This window comes from Oryctolagus cuniculus, chromosome 7 (assembly GCF_964237555.1).
Source record: "Oryctolagus cuniculus chromosome 7, mOryCun1.1, whole genome shotgun sequence".
In the NCBI taxonomy this organism is placed as follows: Eukaryota; Metazoa; Chordata; class Mammalia; order Lagomorpha; family Leporidae; genus Oryctolagus; species Oryctolagus cuniculus.
The window spans coordinates 21,642,807-21,664,046 of NC_091438.1; the positions used below are offsets into that span (position 1 = coordinate 21,642,807).

At 39.0% G+C, this 21,240-nt stretch overlaps 1 protein-coding gene across 25 annotated transcripts in view; it reads left to right on the forward strand.

Annotated features, from left to right (window-relative positions):
- KMT2C (lysine methyltransferase 2C) overlaps positions 1–21,240 on the forward strand; it is a 422,602-nt gene that overhangs the window by 302,431 nt on the left and 98,931 nt on the right. For 22 of the 25 annotated variants that reach the window (XM_070077275.1, XM_070077280.1, XM_070077282.1 and 19 more), the window contains 6 exons: positions 600–677; positions 1,874–2,583; positions 12,481–12,600; positions 15,124–15,240; positions 17,664–17,765; positions 17,931–18,035. In XM_070077275.1, the coding sequence (XP_069933376.1) occupies positions 600–677; positions 1,874–2,583; positions 12,481–12,600; positions 15,124–15,240; positions 17,664–17,765; positions 17,931–18,035 (1,232 nt within the window). The remainder of the gene's footprint in view (positions 1–599; positions 678–1,873; positions 2,584–12,480; positions 12,601–15,123; positions 15,241–17,663; positions 17,766–17,930; positions 18,036–21,240) is intronic. The other 3 variants (XM_070077287.1, XM_051857093.2, XM_070077286.1) reach the window with 1 other exon arrangement.

Below are 21,240 nucleotides of genomic sequence, written 5' to 3' on the forward strand. Positions count from 1 at the left end.
TTTTGTTTAAATTGTAATCTCAGTTTAATCATAGTGCATGCTTTATTTTGGGATCAAATGTTTTTCTTTTTCCGTTGAAAAGCAATTCATTTCTTTATACTTAAAATTGCTAACTATCTGTAGCCGATTATGAGATGTTTAATCCCGAGATAATACAAATTGTATTAGATCATTTCAGCAGTCTTTTCGAGAGTTCGGTTATATTTCAGTTCAGCTTTTTGCTGTATTGATAACAGCTGTTGTATTTGAGGGTCTGGAATTAATGAGAGACCATTTGAGGAACAGTACTTACTTTAATCATTAAATTCAAATTTAACAACTCACATTAATAGTTAAACTTCATAAAATGAAAACTGAAGACTGAAAACCAGCTATAAATAAAAATCTTGCAGTGCATAAACAGATTCCTAGTTTTAATCTTTGTACCAGGAATAAATGATGCATTGCATTAACAGACTCCTTATTTCATTCTCATAACCTACTTAATGAATTTAATTGGCATTTAGTAGTAGAATAAAAGTCTGCTAAAATTGTTGGGACAGTACTGTTACAGGAGTTTGGACTCTTTGTTAGACTTTATATGAATATGTTGTTTGCAGCAATTCAAGTCCACACAGAAGAACATCAGAAGAGTAATCTACCTGAAATCCTTGACAGTAATGGTCTTCCTGTTTCTGGTGAGCAGTATTTTCATATGATCTAACTTGTTTGAATTATGAAGTAATGCCTTCTTTATGACTATTTTGTGTACTTGTGAAATTGTCCACTGAATTATCTTTCAAATTATCCAAAAGACATATTTGTAGTTGCAGTATATACATACAGTAATTATATATATATATATATATTTAGTTATGTTGATTCTTAAACAATAGACGGTACATCTAAAAGAGGTTAAGTTCTTCTATAAAAGGTTTTTTTGGTCAAAAGTATTTATTACCATCAGATCTGTTACTTGGTATTTTTCCTTTCTCTCCAACTGTTGGATTTCAGTAAAGCAGAAATAAGATGTGACATTCCATTTTGATACTAGAACGTAGATAAGTATAGTCATTGACTGGTAAACAATAAATGAGAAAGTTAATGACTTTATTAATTTAAAAGATATCCTGAATACATTTGAAATAAATACTACTTCTTTATCTTCAGCAGTCCCATTTTAGAGAGCCACATAGGTCTCATGTCAGGTTGGGTTAAAAGTTTAATATACTGTTAATTTGATTTGAAATTTACCGGTCAATGGCCATGTATCTCTGGTATCTAAGTATATTTATAGACTGGCTAAGATTAGTCTATAGGCAATGAAAAAGAGTAAGGATTATTTCAAAATTTATTTGCTAGCTTAGTGGCTATAAGCAAAGTGTTCTTGGTTAGTAATTTTTTTCTGTCTGTGCTCATTACTTATCTGAGTCTATAGAAGATTTGGTACAACTGCAAATATTGTTGCTCTCTCAGTCAGTTTTCACTTTTTAACTGGGACAGCTTTCCTGCCTTCACTGATCCTCATTTTCCTAGTGTAAAATGATAGCTTCACCTATGTAATTTCAGTCTTTGTGTAAGTGCTTATATTGTAAAACACTATCTACATAGCAGGTTATATCAGTAATTCTGTTTTAGTATTTTTACCTAAAATTACCTTAAACTCAATTTCTTCATGAAACCAAGTTTTCATAAGGTTTTCTGGGCTCTGTGACTGATGTTATCCATAAATCCTTACATACAAGTCTTTGGAACTTTATTAGCTTAATTATTTTTCTTGATGAATGCCTTTTGATATAAACCATGGTTTAAACAGATAACATACCTATATTCACACATTGAAATTTTAAAGTTTATGTGTGCATTAACATAAGAAATATCCTGAATTTTTTAGAATCACCCCAAAATAAAGTGAACACTGAATTGGAAAATCAGAGTCCTCATGAAGTTGATAAGGAAAAAATGGAAATGCCATCTAAATTGATTCATATTTGTGATGAAGATCATAATGAAAAAATGGAAGTAACAGAGAATGTTGAAGTCCTTACTCACCAGATCATGGTGCAGCAAGATGAACTGCACGTGTTAGAGGAACCTAAAACTGAGGCGTCCAGAAAAGAACCAGAATCACCAACATCAGTTGTGGAATCTGTCCCTGCACTACCTGAGACTTCAGCGTCTCTGAGTGAGGAAAGTACTTTGGTGTGTTCTAAGGAACAGTTGGTAACAGAAAGGGTACAAGAAGGAATGGACCAGAAAGAAGGTGCTCAACTTTCCGCTACGTTTATGGACTTTGAAATGACTCCTTCAACTGAGAGTTGTGTGAAAGATGTTTCATGCCAAGGAGACAAATCTACATCATCTGAAGCACAGTCATCACTTTCATCATCAGCAGATCTAAACAAGGCAAATGTGTCATCTTCTCCAGCACTTTGTTCAGACTTGCCTCCACAAGACATTCTGCACAGTTACCCATCAACTCTAAGTTCTTCTGTTGGAAACATCATGCCAACAACATACATCTCAGTCACTCCAAAAATTGGCATGGGTAAACCAGCTATTTCCAAAAGAAAATTTTCTCCTGGTAGACCTCGGTCTAAACAGGTAGGGTGACTTCGGTGGCATTGCCTGAAAAGATGTTGGAGCAGTTGTATAAAGTAAGAAGGTATATGTACAGCTTTGGTTTATAGGGCAACCTTTTCTGTCCTCAAAGGGGACTTAGGTGCCATATCGACTTACTTGTTTGTGCCATTATTTTTTTTTTTTATTTTTTTTATTTTTTGACAGGCAGAGTGGACAGTGAGAGAGAGACAGAGAGAAAGGTCTTCCTTTGCCGTTGGTTCACCCTCCAATGGCCGCCGCGGCCGGCGCGCTGCGGCCGGCGCACCGCGCTGATCCGATGGCAGGAGCCAGGAGCCAGGTGCTTTTCCTGGTCTCCCATGGGGTGCAGGGCCCAAGCACCTGGGCCATCCTCCACTGCACTCCCTGGCCACAGCAGAGGGCTGGCCTGGAAGAGGGGCAACCGGGACAGAATCGGGCGCCCTGACCGGGACTAGAACCCGGTGTGCCGGCGCCGCTAGGCGGAGGATTAGCCTAGTGAGCCGCGGCGCCGGCTGTGCCATTATTTTTTTGATGCTCTTAATGAGGCGTGTTATCAATGAAAGTTAAATGTGATCTTTAATTTAGAGTTTCATATTAGTTGGGACATAAAAATGTGATTTTAAGAAAAACTTGTATTGGAAAGACAGATGGATCTTCCATCCACTGGTTCATTCCCCAAATGTTTGCAATAGCTGGGGCTGGGCCAGCCAAAGCCAAGAGGCAGGAACTCCATCGGGGTTTCCTTTGTTGATGTCAGGAACACAAGGACTTGAGCCTTCACGAGAGTTGGAACTGGAACCCAGACACTTGGACTTATAAGATTTGGGCATCCCAAGTAGTGTCTTCAAACTATTGTGCGAAATACCTACCACAATTTCCAGTTCTTTTAACATGGGATTTAAGAGAAGCTGTGCAGTAAAATCAACATTTTAGATGAGAATGAATTACTGTCTACAAATTCATTACTTTTTATTTTTTATTTTTTTTCAATTTTTGACAGGGAGAGATAGAGACAGAGAGAAAGGTCTTCCTTTTTCCATTGGTTCACCCCCCCCAAATGGCCTCTATGGCCGGCGTGCTGCGCCGATCCGAAGCCAGGAGCCAGGTGCTTCCTCCTGGTCTCCCATGCGGGTGCAGGGCCCAAGTACTTGGGCCATCATCCACTGCCTTCCCAGGCCACAGCAGAGAGCTGGACTGGAGGAGGAGCAACCGGGACTAGAACCCAGGGTGCTGGCGCCGCAGGCGGAGGATTAGTCAAGTGAGCTATGGCGCCGGCCAAATTCATTATTTTCTGAAGTAATTTTAAACAAGGCAAGCTATCAAACAATTGTTCAGTCATATTAATTTGCAGTTTTCAATCTCATGATTTAAATAATTAAATAGGAATAGTATCTTAATGTAGTTTTTGAATTGTAACACTAGTTTAAAAAAATCTAACTTCACATTGGTGTGAAAATTAATTTCCAAGTAAAACCAAAATATTTTATTCTCTATATAAGTTACATTAATGGCAAGGAGTTGCCACATGGGGTTAGTTATTTCTCTATTCCAAAGTCATATACGGTGAATCAAAACACTTTAGTTTTTGAAGTGGCTGGCATTGTGGCATAGTGGGTAAAGCTGCTGCCTGTGATGCTGGCATCCCACATGGCCACAGGTTTGAGTCACAGCTGTGTCTCTTCCAGTCCAGCCTGGGAAAGCAGTGGAAGATGGACTGAGTGCTTGCCTCCCTGACACTCATGTGGGAGACTGGATGAAGTCCCTTGGCTTTAGCCTGGTTGAGCCCTATCTGCTGTGGCCATTTGGGGAATAAACCAGTGGATGGACGTTCTCTTTCTATCTCTCCCTCTCTCAGTGACTCTACCTTTCAAATAAATTACTAAATATTTTTTTTAAAAATGCTTTGAAAAGCCTCATATTTTCATTTAATTGGAAAGAGAGAGCTAGTGAGTGAGCTTCCATCCATTGGTTCATTCCCTGAGTGCCTTACATGCCCAGAGATGGGACAGATGGAAGCCTGGAGCCTGGGACGTAATCCATGTTGGTGACAGGGATCCTCCTGCCTTTTAGAGTGTGCATTAGTAGGAAGCTGGACTCGGAAGTGGAGCTAGTACCTGAACACAGGCACTCCGGAATGGGATGCAGGCATCCTAAGCATCATCTTAACTGCTGTGCCGAATGTTCATGCCTAAAAGTCTTCTGTGTATGCTCTTTCTCCAAGTATTTTTCTTGATATTTACTTTTGTTCTACCAAGAGTTTTTTTTTTTTTCTAATTGTCAAGCCAGTTCATCTCCTTATTAGTCTTTGTTTTTGTTTTGTTGGAATAGTTGTGTAACAGTTATGTAGTTCTGACTCAAAAGACTTTAGCAATGAAAATCTATATTTCAAATTTGCTTTTGGTTCAGATAGTTTCATTCTTTAAAGTTATTGCATAAATAATCTTGTTAAATTTTACTTCTTACTTGGAGACTTCTGTTACAACTGAGAAATCAGGTTCTATTCATTAGTATAATTTTTCTCTTTATGTTCCAAAATATCATGTGTGTATTTGAGTCTTCCAGCTCATCCCATCTTATATATAACCCATGATCTAATATTTGCTATCGCTTCTGCTGAATGCCTTAAATTAATTCTGATAATATTCGGCTTTTTATTTAGCTGCTGTTTTTCTCACTGCTGTGTTATGATTTGCTGCTAATTTCTTTAATAGTTTGTTTCTCTTCTCTTCAGCTTTTTAGTCATGTGGCACTCAGCCTTCACTTGGTGATTCATGACTTGCTAATATACTATTGTTATTGTAGCGAGTATGCGTCGAATAAGATGAGATAGCTTTTCCAGTGCTTGGGTACTGGTGCTGTAATATTCGGAACATCACAGAAATGTGTTTAACCTTACATTGTAAATACTGAGGTCCATTGTTTGGATTTCCTTAAAGTCAGGCACTTATGTATTTCTTTTTTTTTTTTTTTTTCCTTTAAAGATTTATTTATGTATTTGAAAGGCAGAGTTACAGAGAGAGAAAGGATAGAAAGAGATCTCTGTCCACTGGTTCACTCCCCCAGATGGCTGCAACAGCCGGAGCTGTGCCTGTCAGAAGCCAGGAGCTTCATCCAAGTCTTACACGTGGGTGCAGGGGCTCAACCACTTGGGCCATCCTCTGGTCTTTTCTCAGGCACATTAGGGATGGGAAGTGGAGCAGCTGGAACAGGAACTGGTGCCCATAGGAGAAGCCAGCACTGCAGGTAGTGGCTTTATCCACTATGCCACAATGCTGGCCCCTCCTCTCTCATTTTATTTAGTTTTTATTTTACAAATTTTTGTCAGTGGGGACTGGCTATAAAATGAGATGGATTTTCTTGGCAATGATCATAATGTAAGCAATATTCTTTGGCTTCCACCTATTTTTGTTTAGTTTTAAAGGTGTATTTTTTTATCGAAAGGCAGTTACAGAGAGAGGAAGAGATAGAGAAAAGGTCTTTCATAGCCTGGTCCAATCCCAAATGATCACAATGGCTAGGCCTGGGCCAAGCTGAAACTCCACCCTAGTCTCCCAGGTGGGTGACAGGGGCCTAAGTACTTGGTCCATCTTCTGCATTTTCAGGAACATGAGCAGGAAACTGGTTCAGAAGCTGAGCAGTCAGAATTAAATTGTTTCATAATGGTTGGATCTTAATATTCATCTTAATTTTCTGTTTCTGTACTTGCTTTCCAATGAATTCCTTTCAAAATTAAATGGATAATTAAAAACACAATCTGAAAAATTTTAAGTTTGATGTTATAGCTGTTTATCAGATTATTGTTATCTAGAGATAAATTAGCCAGTAGAAGTGTCAGCTGATGTCTAATATAAATACAACACAAACCACATATATGTAGTTTTGTAATAGTGACACACAAACAACAGAATTCTAATATATTTTATTTAATCAAATATACATTCAAAATATTTCATCATTTAATTCACATAAAATGAACGCAGTCTTTATTCAGTATTTGAAATCTGGTTTGTTTTCCACATGTAACATGCTTTAATTTAAGTTAGTATGTTAGAAGTACAAAATAGCCACATAAAACTGATGGTTAATTACTGGCTGGTACAAGACAAAACATCTAGAGAATTATGAAAACATCAGTTCCTGAAGTACTGCAGAAATTAAAATAAATAAGATGAATTTATGATTGATAAGCTAAGACAGTTATGTTTTCGTTACTTTTAAGGACTGAGGTAGAAAGATTGGTTCTTCAGTTTCTTGTAGGACTCGTTTTGATTTCTATTAAAGCACTTACTGTAGCAACAGATCTCCTTTGTATTTTCATTGTATATAGTTATCATATACATGTAACCTAATATGGAGGTTTTTTGGGAACAGACATCAGTTAAATTATCCTTTTAGGATGTTAGTAATAAAATTTAGCATTCTAGCCGGCGCCAGGGCTCAATAGGCTAATCCCCCGCCTAGCGGTGCTGGCACACTGGATCTCTAGTCCCGGTTGGGGCGCCGGATTCTGTCCCGGTTGTCCCTCTTCCAGGCCAGCTCTCTGCTGTGGCCAGGGAGTGCAGTGGAGGATGGCCCAAGTGCTTGGGCCCTGCACCCCATGGGAGACCAGGAGAAGCACCTGGCTCCTGCCTTTGGATCAGTGCGGTGCGCTGGTCGGTCGCAGAGCACCGGCTGCGGCGGCCATTGGAGGGTGAACCAACGGCAAAGGAAGACCTTTCTCTCTGTCTCTCTCTCTCTCTCACTGTCCACTCTGCCTGTTAAAAAAATTAGTGTTTTATATTCTACCTTTTATATTTGATTTTTATATGGAAAATTTTAGGGAGGAATATGATTACTTTCTTGTGATATTTCAAATAGACCTGCAGTGCACGTTTTAGAACCTTTCTGGCCAGAGGAATAGTTAACTTGTTTTCTTTGTGTGTTCTGTTATCTTGCTCATTTCAGATACCAAATTTCAACAAAGATATACACGTGATAGATTGTAGGAGAAAAATTTTTGGAGCAATAATGGTCATCAAGTTACACATTGTTTTGTAAAAATTGTCTAAATGAATCAGTTGTATTGTCTTTAAGTTGTAGATTTTTGGATATTTCAGTATTTCCTTTGTTACTGATATATGCATGTTGGGACTTGAGTTTTGAAAAGTGATTCTTGACCCTGTCACACTGATTGCCAGGGAGCTTGTGGTTTTTTGTTTTTTTTTTTTGTTTGTTTTGTTTTTTGACAGGCAGAGTGGACAGTGAGAGAGAAAGGTCTTCCTTTTGCCGTTGGTTCACCCTTCAATGGCTGCCGCGGCTGGCGCACCACGCTGATCCCAAGGCAGGAGCCAGGTACTTATCCTGGTCTCCCATGGGGTGCAGGGCCCAAGCACTTGGGCCATCCTCCACTGCACTCCCTGGCCACAGCAGAGAGCTGGCCTGGAAGAGGGGCAACCGGGACAGAATCCGGCGCCCCGACCGGGACTAGAACCCGGTTGTGCCGGCGCCGCAAGGCGGAGGATTGGCCTAGTGAGCCGCCGCGCCGGCTGCCTGGGAGCTATTAAGATGTCAATGTAATAGCCCAACTCTAGACCAGTTAAAACACAGTCCCTGAGGATCTTCATTGACCTTAACCCTAAAAGTGAAGTTTTCAATTTTAAAGAACTGTTACACTTTTCCTTTAGGTGTTAGACATAATACTATAAGTAGTATAGTATCATGTGTGTATAATACTACATAAAAGGCTGTTACAGGCTTTCTTATCCAATGTGTTAACCTCAAAGCTAAAGTCTTATACCTCTTTTTATTAAACAAAAAAAACTAGTTTTTTAGAAGACTTTTTTATTTATTTAAAAGGCAGAGATAACAAGAGAGAGAGTGAGCGAGCGAGCGCAAAAGTGCTTCTATCTGCTATTTTTTTTTCCTCCTAAAATGGCTGCAATGGCAGGGGCTCTGCAAGACCAGGTGCTTCTTCCTGGTCTCCTGCATAGCTGCAGGGGTCTTGGACCATCTTCTGCTGCTTTCCCAGGCTTATTAGCAGTGAGCCGAATTGAAAGTGGAGCAGCCAGGACTCAAATCAGTGCCCATGTGAGATGTCGGCACTGCAGACAGAGGCTTAATCTTCTGTGCCATAGTGCCAGACTTGAGAACTAAATTTTTAAATTATCCTGTCTGAATGATGAGAGATGCAATTCTTGATAAGCTATTTCAGTACATGTTTTAAGTTTGATTATTTCATATCTAGCTTTTTATTAAGATAAATGTGAATTTTGCAATATTGCTTTATTTAATGTATACAAAGTAGCATGTATTTAAGAAACCAATTCTTTGAAACAAAACAACCGTGGGTAGTTTTAATTTTCCATTCTTGGATACTCTAAAGGTAAAATGTACATATTAGATACTTTTAGAACCCACTAATGATTTCATTAGTAATATGTAGATATATGAAGGTTCTTCAAAAAGTTTATGGAAAATGCCCATTATTCTGCACCAAATGAACTTTTAATTTTATTTTTCTGTAAACGTTTTGAAGAACCATTGTAAATTCCCTTTTTAAGGAAAATAAAAAAAATGTAATGTGGATGCCATCAGTGATTTCTACATGTATTATAGTTTAAATACTACTCTTTTTAAAAAGTGACTTTTTAGAAATGTTTTGTATTCTTTATTCCTATTTTCTAAGTTTAGTTGGAAAGACTGATTCATTAAAATATTCACACTGAATTTTTATCATGTAATTGCTTAGATTGAAACCCTTATCCTCTCACTATTATCTTACTACGTTAACTTGTTTATCTATAAAAGTATTTGGTTATAATTTAATAACATAAAGCAGCAGTCATGTAGTAAATGCTACTACTTTCTTATATTTCAGAATAATGCATATAGTCTTTTGAGATGGAGACTTGAGAAGATACTATAATAATGTTAGATGTTGCTCTGAAGTAATGGCCCTAAAACCAAATAAGTTGCCTTGTAATTATTTTTACTGAAAATAGTAATCAGAGTAACTACATAGCCTTGACTGTGTGAAACACCAATCACTGTAAAGACAACACGTGAAAATACCCCATATGGGTGCTGGTTCTAGTCCCGGCTGCTCCTCTTCCGATCCAGCTCTCTGCTATGCCCTGGGAAAGCTAGTAGAAGGTGGCCCAAGTCCTTGGGCTCCTGCACCCATGTAGGAGACCTGGAGGAAGCTCCTGGCTTCAGATCAGTGCAGCTCTGGCTGTTGTGGCCATCTGGGAGAGTGACCCAGCAGATGGAAGACCTCTTTCTGTCTCTACCTCTCTCTGTCACTGTGTCTTTCAAATAAATAAAAATAAATCTTTTTAAAAAATTTATTTATCTGAAAGAGTTACACAGAGGAGAGCCAGAGAGGGAGGGAAGGAGGGAGGGAGGGAGGGAGGTCTGTCTTCCCTCTGCTGGTTCACTCCCCAGTTGGCCACAGCGGCCAGAGCTGTGCTGATCCAAAGCCAGGAGCCAGGAGCTTCTTTCAGATCTCTCATTTGCAAGGGCCCATGGACTTGGGCCATCTTCTACTGCTTTCTGAGGCCATAGCAGAGAGCTGGTTCAGAAGTGGAGCAGCCAGGACTCAAACCGGTGCCCATATAGGGTGCCAGCACTGCAGGCGGCAGCTTTACTTGGTACGCCACATTGCCAGCCCCTGTATTTTAGTTTTAAGGTCTAAAGAATATATTGAATAATTTCTTTGTCACAACATCTATACAAAATCATAATTTTTCTTCAGCTCCTATAAAATTATAGCTAATCTATCTTCTGGTGTCTTAAGATAATCTTCTTATTAAAATTCATAATATAATTATCCAAGCTTTTGTTATATAAATTCTTCATAGCAGTTGAGTGGTTTTCTAATTATCCCTGAAATGACATCCAAATATTCTTTATCTTATAAAGCCCTTAATTTGGTTTATTCATGTTATATGAACTATAAATTATTTTTGAAATGAGATACAGTTCTGGCATCAAAACTAACTTTTAAATTATGATGAATATTACATAATTACCAGAAAGTTCATGTTTCTGAAATAAAGTTGTTCAATATTATTTCTATGGTAGAATATGGCATTTTTTGGTATGCTTTGAGAACTATTGACAGACTGAAAGGAATTTAAAACATACACTAGCCAAACATCCTCAGAGAAAGCAGTGTTAATGAGAGAACTGTATTTAGGTCTCTCTTGCTCCTTCCTCCACCTCTGATACCCAGAATGCTGATGCAGTGAGAGGATCCTGCGGATGTGTTCCAAGAAGGACAGTGGGTTTGGTATGCTAATGAAGGGTGTCCTGTTGAAGTATTTTTGAGGCCATACCTTCAAGATGTTCAAGAGGTCCAGGATTGCAGTGTTTTGAGCCTGGCAGGCTGTGAATAGCGAGGAAGCCAGATGGGCAGGGCATACTGGCAGGGAGAAAATGACACGGGGTAAGACTTGAGAGAGGCTTTGGGAAAGATTTGTTTAAGTGTACAGAGAAGCAATGGAAGGGATTAAAGTAGGGTAGTGATTTGCTTGACCCCTGCGTTCCTCTGGCTGCTGTGCAGAGAAAGGCTTAAGGAGTTGCCGGTGTTGTAGGTTGTTGTAGCAGGCTGGGGGAGAGCGAGTGGTGGCCACAGTGGGCCTGCTGGCAGTGGAAGTTCACATTAAAATTGCTGAAGACAAAACGTGAAGAGATTTGATCTTCAGTATGAAAACATGAACAATGCTAGAGGGCTTTTTTAAAAGTTTGCTAGAGAGAATGAGAGTTGGATTGCTGGATTTATAATGTTTGTGGATTGGGTTTATGAATTAAAAGTGAAACTGATCTTAAAAATCCCCCTCCTTTACAGAGTAGCCCAGCTTTAGTTTCTGCTTATTTTAACTTAGTGTGGTATTTTTATGTAATTGATGGGATATTGCTTGCTAGTTTGATAATAGAAACCTGGTAAGTACTGTGTACATCAAGTTTTGGTCATGTAATTGGTAGACTTGTAGTATTTATTGTTGAATTACATAATCAATATAGTTTTCTTTATTGTGCGGCATTTGTTTTGTGTGTTCCTTTGAAATGTTCCTTTGTGGAGTAAACTTTTTAATGCTGTTTAGTATCTTCATCAGATCAGTTCTGATTATTGCTGAATGTGGTTATTTAGAACTGAAATGCCTTAATTTTATTTTAATTACCTTGATATAATATTTCCTGTTTAATTTATCAGATTTGTTAGACATTTTAATTTGCAAATTTGGGACAATTTGCTTTAGCATTTATTCACTTTTCAAATTAGACCCCTGGATATAATCTCTAAAAAACCCTTAACTTCTCTAAATAAAATTGAATACTTAAACCTACAACTAAGGGTCAGTGAAGGAAGATTAATGATGTTTGCATTTAAAAGTTACAAACTAACATTCCACAGTTTATATGCCTGTTGATTTGTTCATGTTTCTGGTTGCAATTTTGTACTATTGGTTTGATTGTTTACGACAATAGAACATAGAATTCTTCAAGGTTAGCTATTTTCTCCTTTTCAGTGGAGTGTGATACTTGTTAGAAGAAAATCTCCCATGTAGTTTCTTCTAGTGTTAATTCTTAGAATATGATTGATTTTAGTCATGTATTTACTTCGGTGTTAAAATTGCAGTTCATAGAGTTAGTGCTGTGATGTTTTATAAACCTTAATTTTTAATGTATTTCATTTTAGTGATGTTTCAACCAGAATAAAATACTTTAAATTGTAGCTGCAAACATTTAAGTAAAAGTCTCTGTAAGTGATAACTTTATCATCCCTACCATGAAGCAATTTGTCCTAAATTTCCATACGTTTGCATTTGTTTTTGCTGTTCTAAAGTTCCTTAGTTGCTGGCTTTGACCTTTTATGTTGCTGAGTTTTATACATCTATTTTCTCACCTGCCATATCCTAGGGGGCTTGGAGTACCCATAATACAGTGAGCCCACCTTCCTGGTCCCCAGACATTTCAGAAGGTCGGGAAATTTTTAAAACCAGGCAGCTTCCTGGCAGTGCCATTTGGAGCATCAAAGTGGTAAATAAAATTGCATTTACATTCATGTGTCATTTATTTCTGGTTTGTTTTATCCCACTAGATGTTAAGAATTAAACCTTTCTTTTCTAGATGCAACTTCCAGAGCCACTTTTTTAAGCTAATAGTTTTAAAGGAAACAACGCGCTTACATTTTAAAATCTGGACTAGGAGGGAGTTAAATTGCAATTTTAACAGTGTATTTTTAATACTTCTTTCTGTGGTTGATTTCTTTTGTTGTAATTACCTATTTTTTATGAGAGGAGTAGGCCAAAAGATAGACTTGCTTATTCATGAATTCATAAAATTTTGCTGCTTAGGAAAGAACAAAAGCCAAGTAACATTAATCTCTTAAGTGCTAATGGAAAGGAAACACCAGAATTGCAGCAGATTTTGTGGTCTGTGCCAATAACCTCAGAACTGTAGGGGCTTCTCCATGTGTCTTTGGTGAATGATTCTACTAGTCCTTGAAGTAAATAATCTGATGCATTTTGAATGGAAAAAAATGAATTTGAAACTGCATTTATCACCGCATCAGTAAAAATGGTTCATTGAGTAGAGAAGATACTTTTTCTTCATCTTACGTATTTCTGGAATTGTTGAATAAGTGTGCTTTATTTAGACTTAAGGTTTAATCAAGATTTCATGAACATTTCTAGATTGTACTTATTTTCTATCATGATTGGAAGAACTAATTTTTAACTTGCTCTGTTATCATCCAATTTATTATGGTATAAATATTTGGGGAGTGTAAAAGGTGACTTTTTTTTTAAGCAAATGCCACCGATTTTTCACTTATTTTTATCTGTGTCATTAGATATTGGGCAAAGTAAATTGAGAAATTGCTGTAGTCTTTTTAATCAGTTCTTTTACTTAAAAACAAAGCAAACTAATCTACATGTGTTCCTTGTTCCGAGAAGCTGATGGACCTCTGAGAGGTTCTAGAGGGAGAGCAGGGTGAGGGATGAGGAGAGACCATTCACAAGCTGAAAGGAGGTTGTGCTTATTAAACTGAAGAGTGAGAAAGTTTCCCCCTCTGTGTCCACATGTGTCTGTTTTATGATCATAACACACAGATAACCATAGAAATTTTTTTTTTGACAGGGAGAGTGGACAGTGAGAGAGAGACAGAGAGAAAGGTCTTCCTTTGCCATTGGTTCACCCTCCAATGGCCATTGAGGCTGGCGCGCTGAGCTGATCCAAAGCCAGGAACCAGGTGCTTCTCCTGGTCTCCCATGCGGGTGCAGGGCCCAAGCACTTGGGCCATCCTCCACTGCACTCCCTGGCCACAGCAGAGAGCTGGCCTGGAAGAGGGGCAACCAGGACAGAATCCAGCGCCCCGACCAGGACTAGGACCCTGTGTGCCAGCGCCGCAGGCGGAAGATTAGCCTATTGAGCTGCGGCGCTGGCAAAACCATAGATTTTTAACATGGAAACCATTCTGTTAATTAGGGAATGGAGTGAGCAGCATTTCAAACTATGATTAGTGAAATGAGTTGACACTGTGACATGTTCCTTAACTTGAGGTCTGGGGTGGGGAGGGGAGAGAAGAGAGAATTTTTATGATTATTTTAATAATTTTAGATATACACAATATATCTGCTCTGTATGGATGCCAGGTTTTGTTAAGGAGTAGTACTTGAGTATACATATATATGAGGGAATAAAATGTTCCCCCAGCCCTGGTACTTAGGACTGAAAATATCAAGGGATTAAATGTTTTCCCATGGAATTTGGGTGAAAACTCAGATAAATTCTTTTTAGTTCAAGTATTTATTATCCTGACGATTTACAGCAAGACTTTCACCCTTTTAGTCAGCCTTGTTAATCTGTGTAAGTTTTTTTCTAAATGCTATGATCTGTGTGATTTTTTTCCTCTAACTACTAAGGTAGAATGAGGTAGTCATGAATAGTAATGAAAAGTGACCTAATTTAATAAGATTATTGTGTGCTAGTAGAATTAATTTCCATGCAGCATAGCAGTACAGAATAGTACAGGACAAGGGGGCCAGATTTGTGCTGTATCAATGACAAGTTACTCACCCTGTTTATCCCTGTTTATTAATGAAATGGAGAATAGAAAGGGCTTAGATCAGTAAGTGATAAGTATTCAGTAATTGTTAGCTATTAACATAATTGCTAAAAGACCAGTTAATAAGGGTACTTCTTTATATTACTGTTCATTGATTACACTTTTGTACATTGAATTATGGTTCATTTCTTTATTTTTAAGCCATCTAGAATGTAGGACTAGGGAATGGGAAGATAATACCAAGGTGTGCTAATGGAGGGCATTCAAAATGACAAAGTTTGATTCCAAGATTATAAGCACTTTCTGTTTCCATTGTGGAATACTTGTACATGTTTAAAGATACAAATAATAAATGTGGTCTCGAAATATATAAATAAAAATAAAAGCAACTATTTGAGTAGTATTTAATAAAATGTTTTATCTCACTGATGTTTGCCTCTAAAAATTTTGTGCGGCTTTTACAAAACATTGACTTTCTCTTATCTGTTAACTAGGGCCGTGGCTCTGGATTTCCAGGCAAACGCAGACCTCGTGGAGCAGGACTGTCAGGAAGAGGTGGCAGAGGCAGGTCGAAACTAAAGAGTGGAATTGGAGCTGTTGTGTTACCTGGAGTGAGGCTTACTTTATTTATTTTTGCTATTATCCTTGTCAGTTACTGATGATAATCTCATTTGTAGCAAGTTATGTAGATCCATAAGAGTCACATAAATAGAGTAAAATTTTTCTCTGTCTCTACCTTTTCTCCCCTATCCTCTGACCAGGATTTCTGTTGTATTTTCTACTTTCTCAGCTCTTATGTCTTTTATTTATTTATTTATTTATTTATTTATTTATTTATTTATTTTTAAGCCTTTGCCTTTGACTTTTTTAATCTCTGTATGCCAGCCTTCTACAGAAAGGCATCATGTAACACATTTGCTCTTTTATTAAGAAAAAGAACAGCAAACTAACTATTACATTCATGAATCTGTTTGGAAAGCTTAGTTAGGTTAGTGTTTTCGGTTGTTGGTTGCACTTCCTCTCAGTGTTACACCACTTTAGAAGACATTAGAGGACTTTGTGGTGCAGCCATCAAGCCACCAGTCCAGGATGCAGAGTGCTGGTTTGAATTCTGGCTATTACTCTTCTAGTCCAGCTCCCTTCTAATCATCTTGGAAGCAGCAGACTCAAGTAGTTGAGTCCTGCCACTCACGTGGAAGACCTAGATGGAGCTTTAGGCTCAGCCTGGCCCAGCCTCAGCTATGCAGTCATTTGGGGAGTGAACCACGGAGATATCACTCTTTCTCTGTGACATCACAGATTAGCATAGACTCTAAAAATGTTGAGCATTTTATGCCTGTTTTTGAGTTGTTTTAATTTAAGAGGCTTTATAGATGATTTATAACAAGACTTTTACCCCTTTGTCAGTTTTCCTGTAAATTAGTAGACTTGTTCAATTTGAATATTACACCAGGAGCAAGGAATTGTGGATTCTGGTCTTCTGTTGTGAGTGTGTATATTTTAAAATATATAGCAAACCCAAACACCAGGCTTATTCAGGCATAATTGATATAAAGTAAACTACAAACACTTGATATGTACAGTTTTTTGTTTCTTAAATATTTATTGGAAAGGCAGAGTTACAGAGAAAGAAAAGGAGAGGCAGAGAGAGAGCAGGCATGCATGCTCGCTTGCCTCTATCCATTGGTTCCCTCTCCAAATGACCAAAACGAATGGGGCTGGGCCAGGCTGAGGCCAGGATCCAGGAACTCCATCGAGGTCTCCAACATAGGTACAAGGGCTCAAGCATTTGGGCCATCTTCTGCCTCTTCCCTAGGCTCATTATCAGGTTAAACTATATATCATTTGACTTAAATATTCAAATCTACCACTTCAGCTTGTAATATATAGGGTTAAAGAGTTATTTTACATTCTTTTTTTTTTTTGTTTGGTACTGAGTCTTTGAAATCCATTTCAGAAACACTGAAAAGAATGTGCTGTGGCACATCTCCACTTGGACTATCTACAGTGCAGTTCTTCTATTTATTTTTTTGTTTATGTTATTTATGTGAAAGGCAGAGGCAGAGAGAGAAAGAGAAAGAGAAAGAGAAAGATCTCCCATGCACTGGTTCATTCCACAAATGGTTTCAATGGCCGGAGCTAGACCAATCCTGACCTAGGAGCCACTTCTAGGTCTCCGATGTGGGTTAAGGGGCCCAAAGACGTGGGCCATCTTTTGCTGCTTTCTCTGGCACATAAGCAGGGAGCTGTATCTGAAGTGGAGCAGTTTGGATATGTACTGGCACCCATATGGGATGCTGGCACTGCAGGCATTGGCTTTACCCACTATGCCACAGCGCTGGCCCCAGTGGTGTAGTTCTTAAATGACACTAGATAGAGGGTATTGCATGTCTGTACCTGTATAAAATATACTTTTATAGTTTAGAATTTGAGTAATTAAGTGTGAATGAAGGCAGGTTTATATTTTCTCATTACTCCCTGATCTATAGGAATTGCATATCTAAAGATGCAATTAGGTAAATTAAATTTGTGATCCATAATCATTCCCAAGTTCTATGGTAGTATCTTGACATTATTATTATACTCTGGGATTGTTAGTCTAGGCCCTGGAGAAAAGTTACATATTTTTTAAAAGAGTTATTTATTTAAAATGCAGCATTACAGAGAGAGAGGCAAAGAGAAAGAGAGAAATCTTCCTTCCAGTGGTTCACTCCACAAATGTCCACAGTAGTGAGGGCTGGGCCAGAACAAAGCCAGGAGCCAAGAGTTCCTTCCAGGTCTTCCATAGGGGTGCAGGGGCCCAGGGGCTTCAGCCTTCTGCTGCTGCTTTCCCAGGGACATTATCTTGGACTTGGATCTGAAATGAATCAGTCTGGACTTCATCTGGCACCCATATGAGATTCTGGTGTCTCAGGCAGTAGCTGTACCTGCTGCACCACAGTGCTGGCCCCTCAAATATAAATTTGGTGGAACTTTGCAGTGAAGTGTAATATAAGTGGAAAATACAATTTCACATTTTTTGTATTTTTTAAAGGTGTCAACTGCAGATATTTCATCAAATAAGGATGAGGAAGAAAATTCTATGCACAATACTGTTGTATTGTTTTCAAGTAGCGACAAGTTCACTTTACATCAGGTTTGAACTTTATATTCTTTTTGTGTTTCTGCTTTATTCCATAGGCACAGAAATCATTAATTTATCTGTAAAGCCATATTAGTTAAGAATGTATTGTTAAATTAAAATATATATGTTTCAGTTTAATTTGCAATTTTAAATATATTCGTATTTTCTCAATTTCAGGATATGTGTGTAGTTTGTGGCAGTTTTGGCCAGGGAGCAGAAGGAAGATTACTTGCCTGTTCTCAGTGTGGTCAGTGTTACCATCCGTACTGTGTCAGTATTAAGGTAAACATGCTTAAATGAGTTCACCAAAATGTTTCAACTTATTAATTTGATTTCACTAGTAACATGGTGCTCCTGGTTTTTATATTATTTTATTAAGTTTTTTTTTTTTTTTTTTTTTGAAAGGCAGAGTTATGGTTGAGGGATGGTATGTCTTCCATTAGTTAGTTCATTTATCAAATAGCTGCAATGGCTGGGGCTGGCCCTGGCTGTAGCCAGGAGCTAGGATCTGTATCTGGATCTCCCACATGAGGGCTGGTGCCCAAGCACTCCAACCATATTTTTTTTAAAGAATTATTTATTTATTTGAAAGTTAGAGTTACACAGATAGAGGAGAGGCGGTGGGGGGGAGGGGGAGAGGGAGGGAGGGAGGGAGGTCTGTCAGTCGGTCTTCCATCTGCTGATTCACTCCTCAATTGGCTGCAATGGCCGAAGCTGTGCTGATCTGAAGCCAGGAGTTTCTTCTGGGTTTCCCACGTGGGTGTAGCGCCACAAGGACTTGGGCCATTTTCTGCATTCCCAGGCCATAGCAGAGAGCTGGATTGGAAGTGGCGTAGCCAAGTCTCGAACTGGCACCAATATGGGATGCTTGTGTTTCAGGCCAGGGCGTTAACCCGCTGTGCCATCTTAAACTGATTTCCCAGGTCCATTAGCAGGGCGCTGGATCAGAAGTGAAGCAGCTTAGACTCAGCTGGCTCCCATATGGAATGCTGGCATTGCAGACAGTGGTTTAAACTGTTAGATCATATCACTGGTCCTTCCCGTTTCTTATTATTTAAGAGTGCTATATGTTTATGGAATTAATTATTTTGAAGTGTTTGCTTCCTCAAGAAACCAACTTGTTTAAAATTGTGTTAATTATGCTGCCTTTTTCTAGAAAAAGTATAACAAAAGTATGTGCGTTTAATTTATAATTATTTCAAAATAATGTATACTATATTTGCCAAGGCATTATGTTAAGTTGGCTCATTTTGTTTACTGGTTACAAAATTTGAGTACTTAACACAGATTCATTAGTACATTTAAAAAAATTATTTATTTGTAAGACAGAGAGAGGAGGAGATACACCTTCCATCCGTTGGTTTATTCCCTGAATTGCCATGGCCAGGGTTGGCCAGGCTGAAACCAGGATTCAGGAGCTTCCTTCAGGCCTCCAATGTGTGTGCAGGGTCCCAGGGATTTGGGCCATTTTCCTCTGCTTTTCCTAGGCACATTAGCAGGGAACTGGATTGGAAGTAGAGCAGCCAGGATTCGAAGAGGCACTTGTGTGGGATGCAGGTAGCGGCTTAACCTATTATGCCACAATGTACCCATTAACCCATTCTAATCTTTTTCACATTCACTTTCCTCAATTCTGTCTTACCCATATATAAAAGGATGCTTTGTCCTTATAGCTGAACAAGACAAAACAGTTATCATACTCCTGTTTATTGTGATTCAACAATAATTCAAAGCCTGCTGTGCTCAGTTCCAAATATTTCAGATTACAGACTTACTGGGAAGCCTTTTAGTTGGTAATAATGTTCTTTAGGTTTTAAAAATGGTCACTTTTCATCAGTACTTAAACTATAGAATATAGGTTCTTTTTTTTTCTATTGCTTTTAAGAAATGGATTTCAGGCCGGCGCCACAGCTCAATAGGCTAATCCTCCACCTAGCGGCACCGGTACACCAGGTTCTAGTCCCGGTTGGGGCGCCGGATTCTGTCCCGGTTGCCCCTCTTCCAGGCCAGCTCTCTGCTGTGGCCCAGGAAGGCAGTGGAGGATGGCCCAAGTACTTGGGCCCTGCACCCCATGGGAGACCAGGATAAGCACCTGGCTCCTGCCTTGGGATCAGCGCGGTGCACCGGCTGCAGCGCGCCTGCCGTGTTGGCCATTGGAGGGTGAACCAACGGCAAAGGAAGACCTTTTTCTCTGTCTCTCTCTCTCACTATCCACTCTGCCTGTCAAAAAAATAATAAAAAAAAAAAGGATTTTATCAAATATTGGTGTTTTAAATAGAGTAACACATGATCATTGAAAGTAAAATCCTTCTTAATCCTGCCACATCAAGTTATCAAGTTTTATAAAGACTAACCCCAGATTCAGTGGTCATGAATCATCCTAAATATGCAAATTCTTTTTTCAATTCTAAAAAAAATTGTGTTTACTTAAAAGGCACACACACACACACACACACACACACATATACCACCCACCCACCCACCCACACCCCTCCACCTACCTACCTACCTACCTACCTTCCATCTCATTTACTTCTCAAATGCCCATGATATCTAGGGAGGGCCTGGATTTATTTATTTATTTGAAAGTATAGAGAGAGGGAGATTCCATCCATTGGTGTACTCCCCAGATGGCTGCAACAGCCAGCCCTGTGGTCAAGCCAAAACTTCTTCCAGTTCTCCCATGATGGTAGCAGGATGCCAAGCACTTGGATCATCTTCCGCTGCTTTTCCCAGCCCATTAGTAAGCAGCTCTTTCAGAAGTGGAGCACCAGGACTTGAACTGGTGCCCATATGGAATGCCGGTATTGTAAGTGGTCGCTTGACCCACTGCGCCACAACACTGGCCCCACTTTGAGTATAATTTGCAGAAGTTTTAGAAGAAAAGTTAATATTTAAAGGTTTATCCTCAGGAATTTGTGTACTTTTTGGTACATCCAACAATTACTTCCCAATTTATAGGTAAGCTAAATGAAGCTTACATAAGATTAGACAGTATATGGTCAAACAGCTAATTACTTTCAAAGCTGTATTTAAATCTGTTTTCTACCTACATTTTTCTTTTATGACACTAATGGTATTTTGAGTAGAGAATACTGTAGCCTCAGTGACTTAGAAGTACTAGAATATGCAGAAATGTACTAGGGCTATGGGAATTGGCTCAGCTTGAGTTTTGTTGTCAGTAATTTAGTGGATACATTAGATCCTTTTGAAGTTTCTTTCTGTTGTAGAGTGTCTTAAAATCAAATAAGAGGCTGGCGCCTCAGCTCACTTGGCTAATCCTCCGCCTGCAGCACCGGCACCCCGGGTTCTAGTCCCAGTTGGTGTGGCAGATTCTGTCCCGATTGCTCCTCTTCCAGGCCAGCTCTCTGCTGTGGCCCGGGAAGGCAGTGGAGGATGACTCAGGTCCTTGGGCCCTGCACCCACATGGCAGACCAGGAGGAGGCACCTGGCTCTTGGCTTCGAATCGGCACAGCATGCTGGCCGT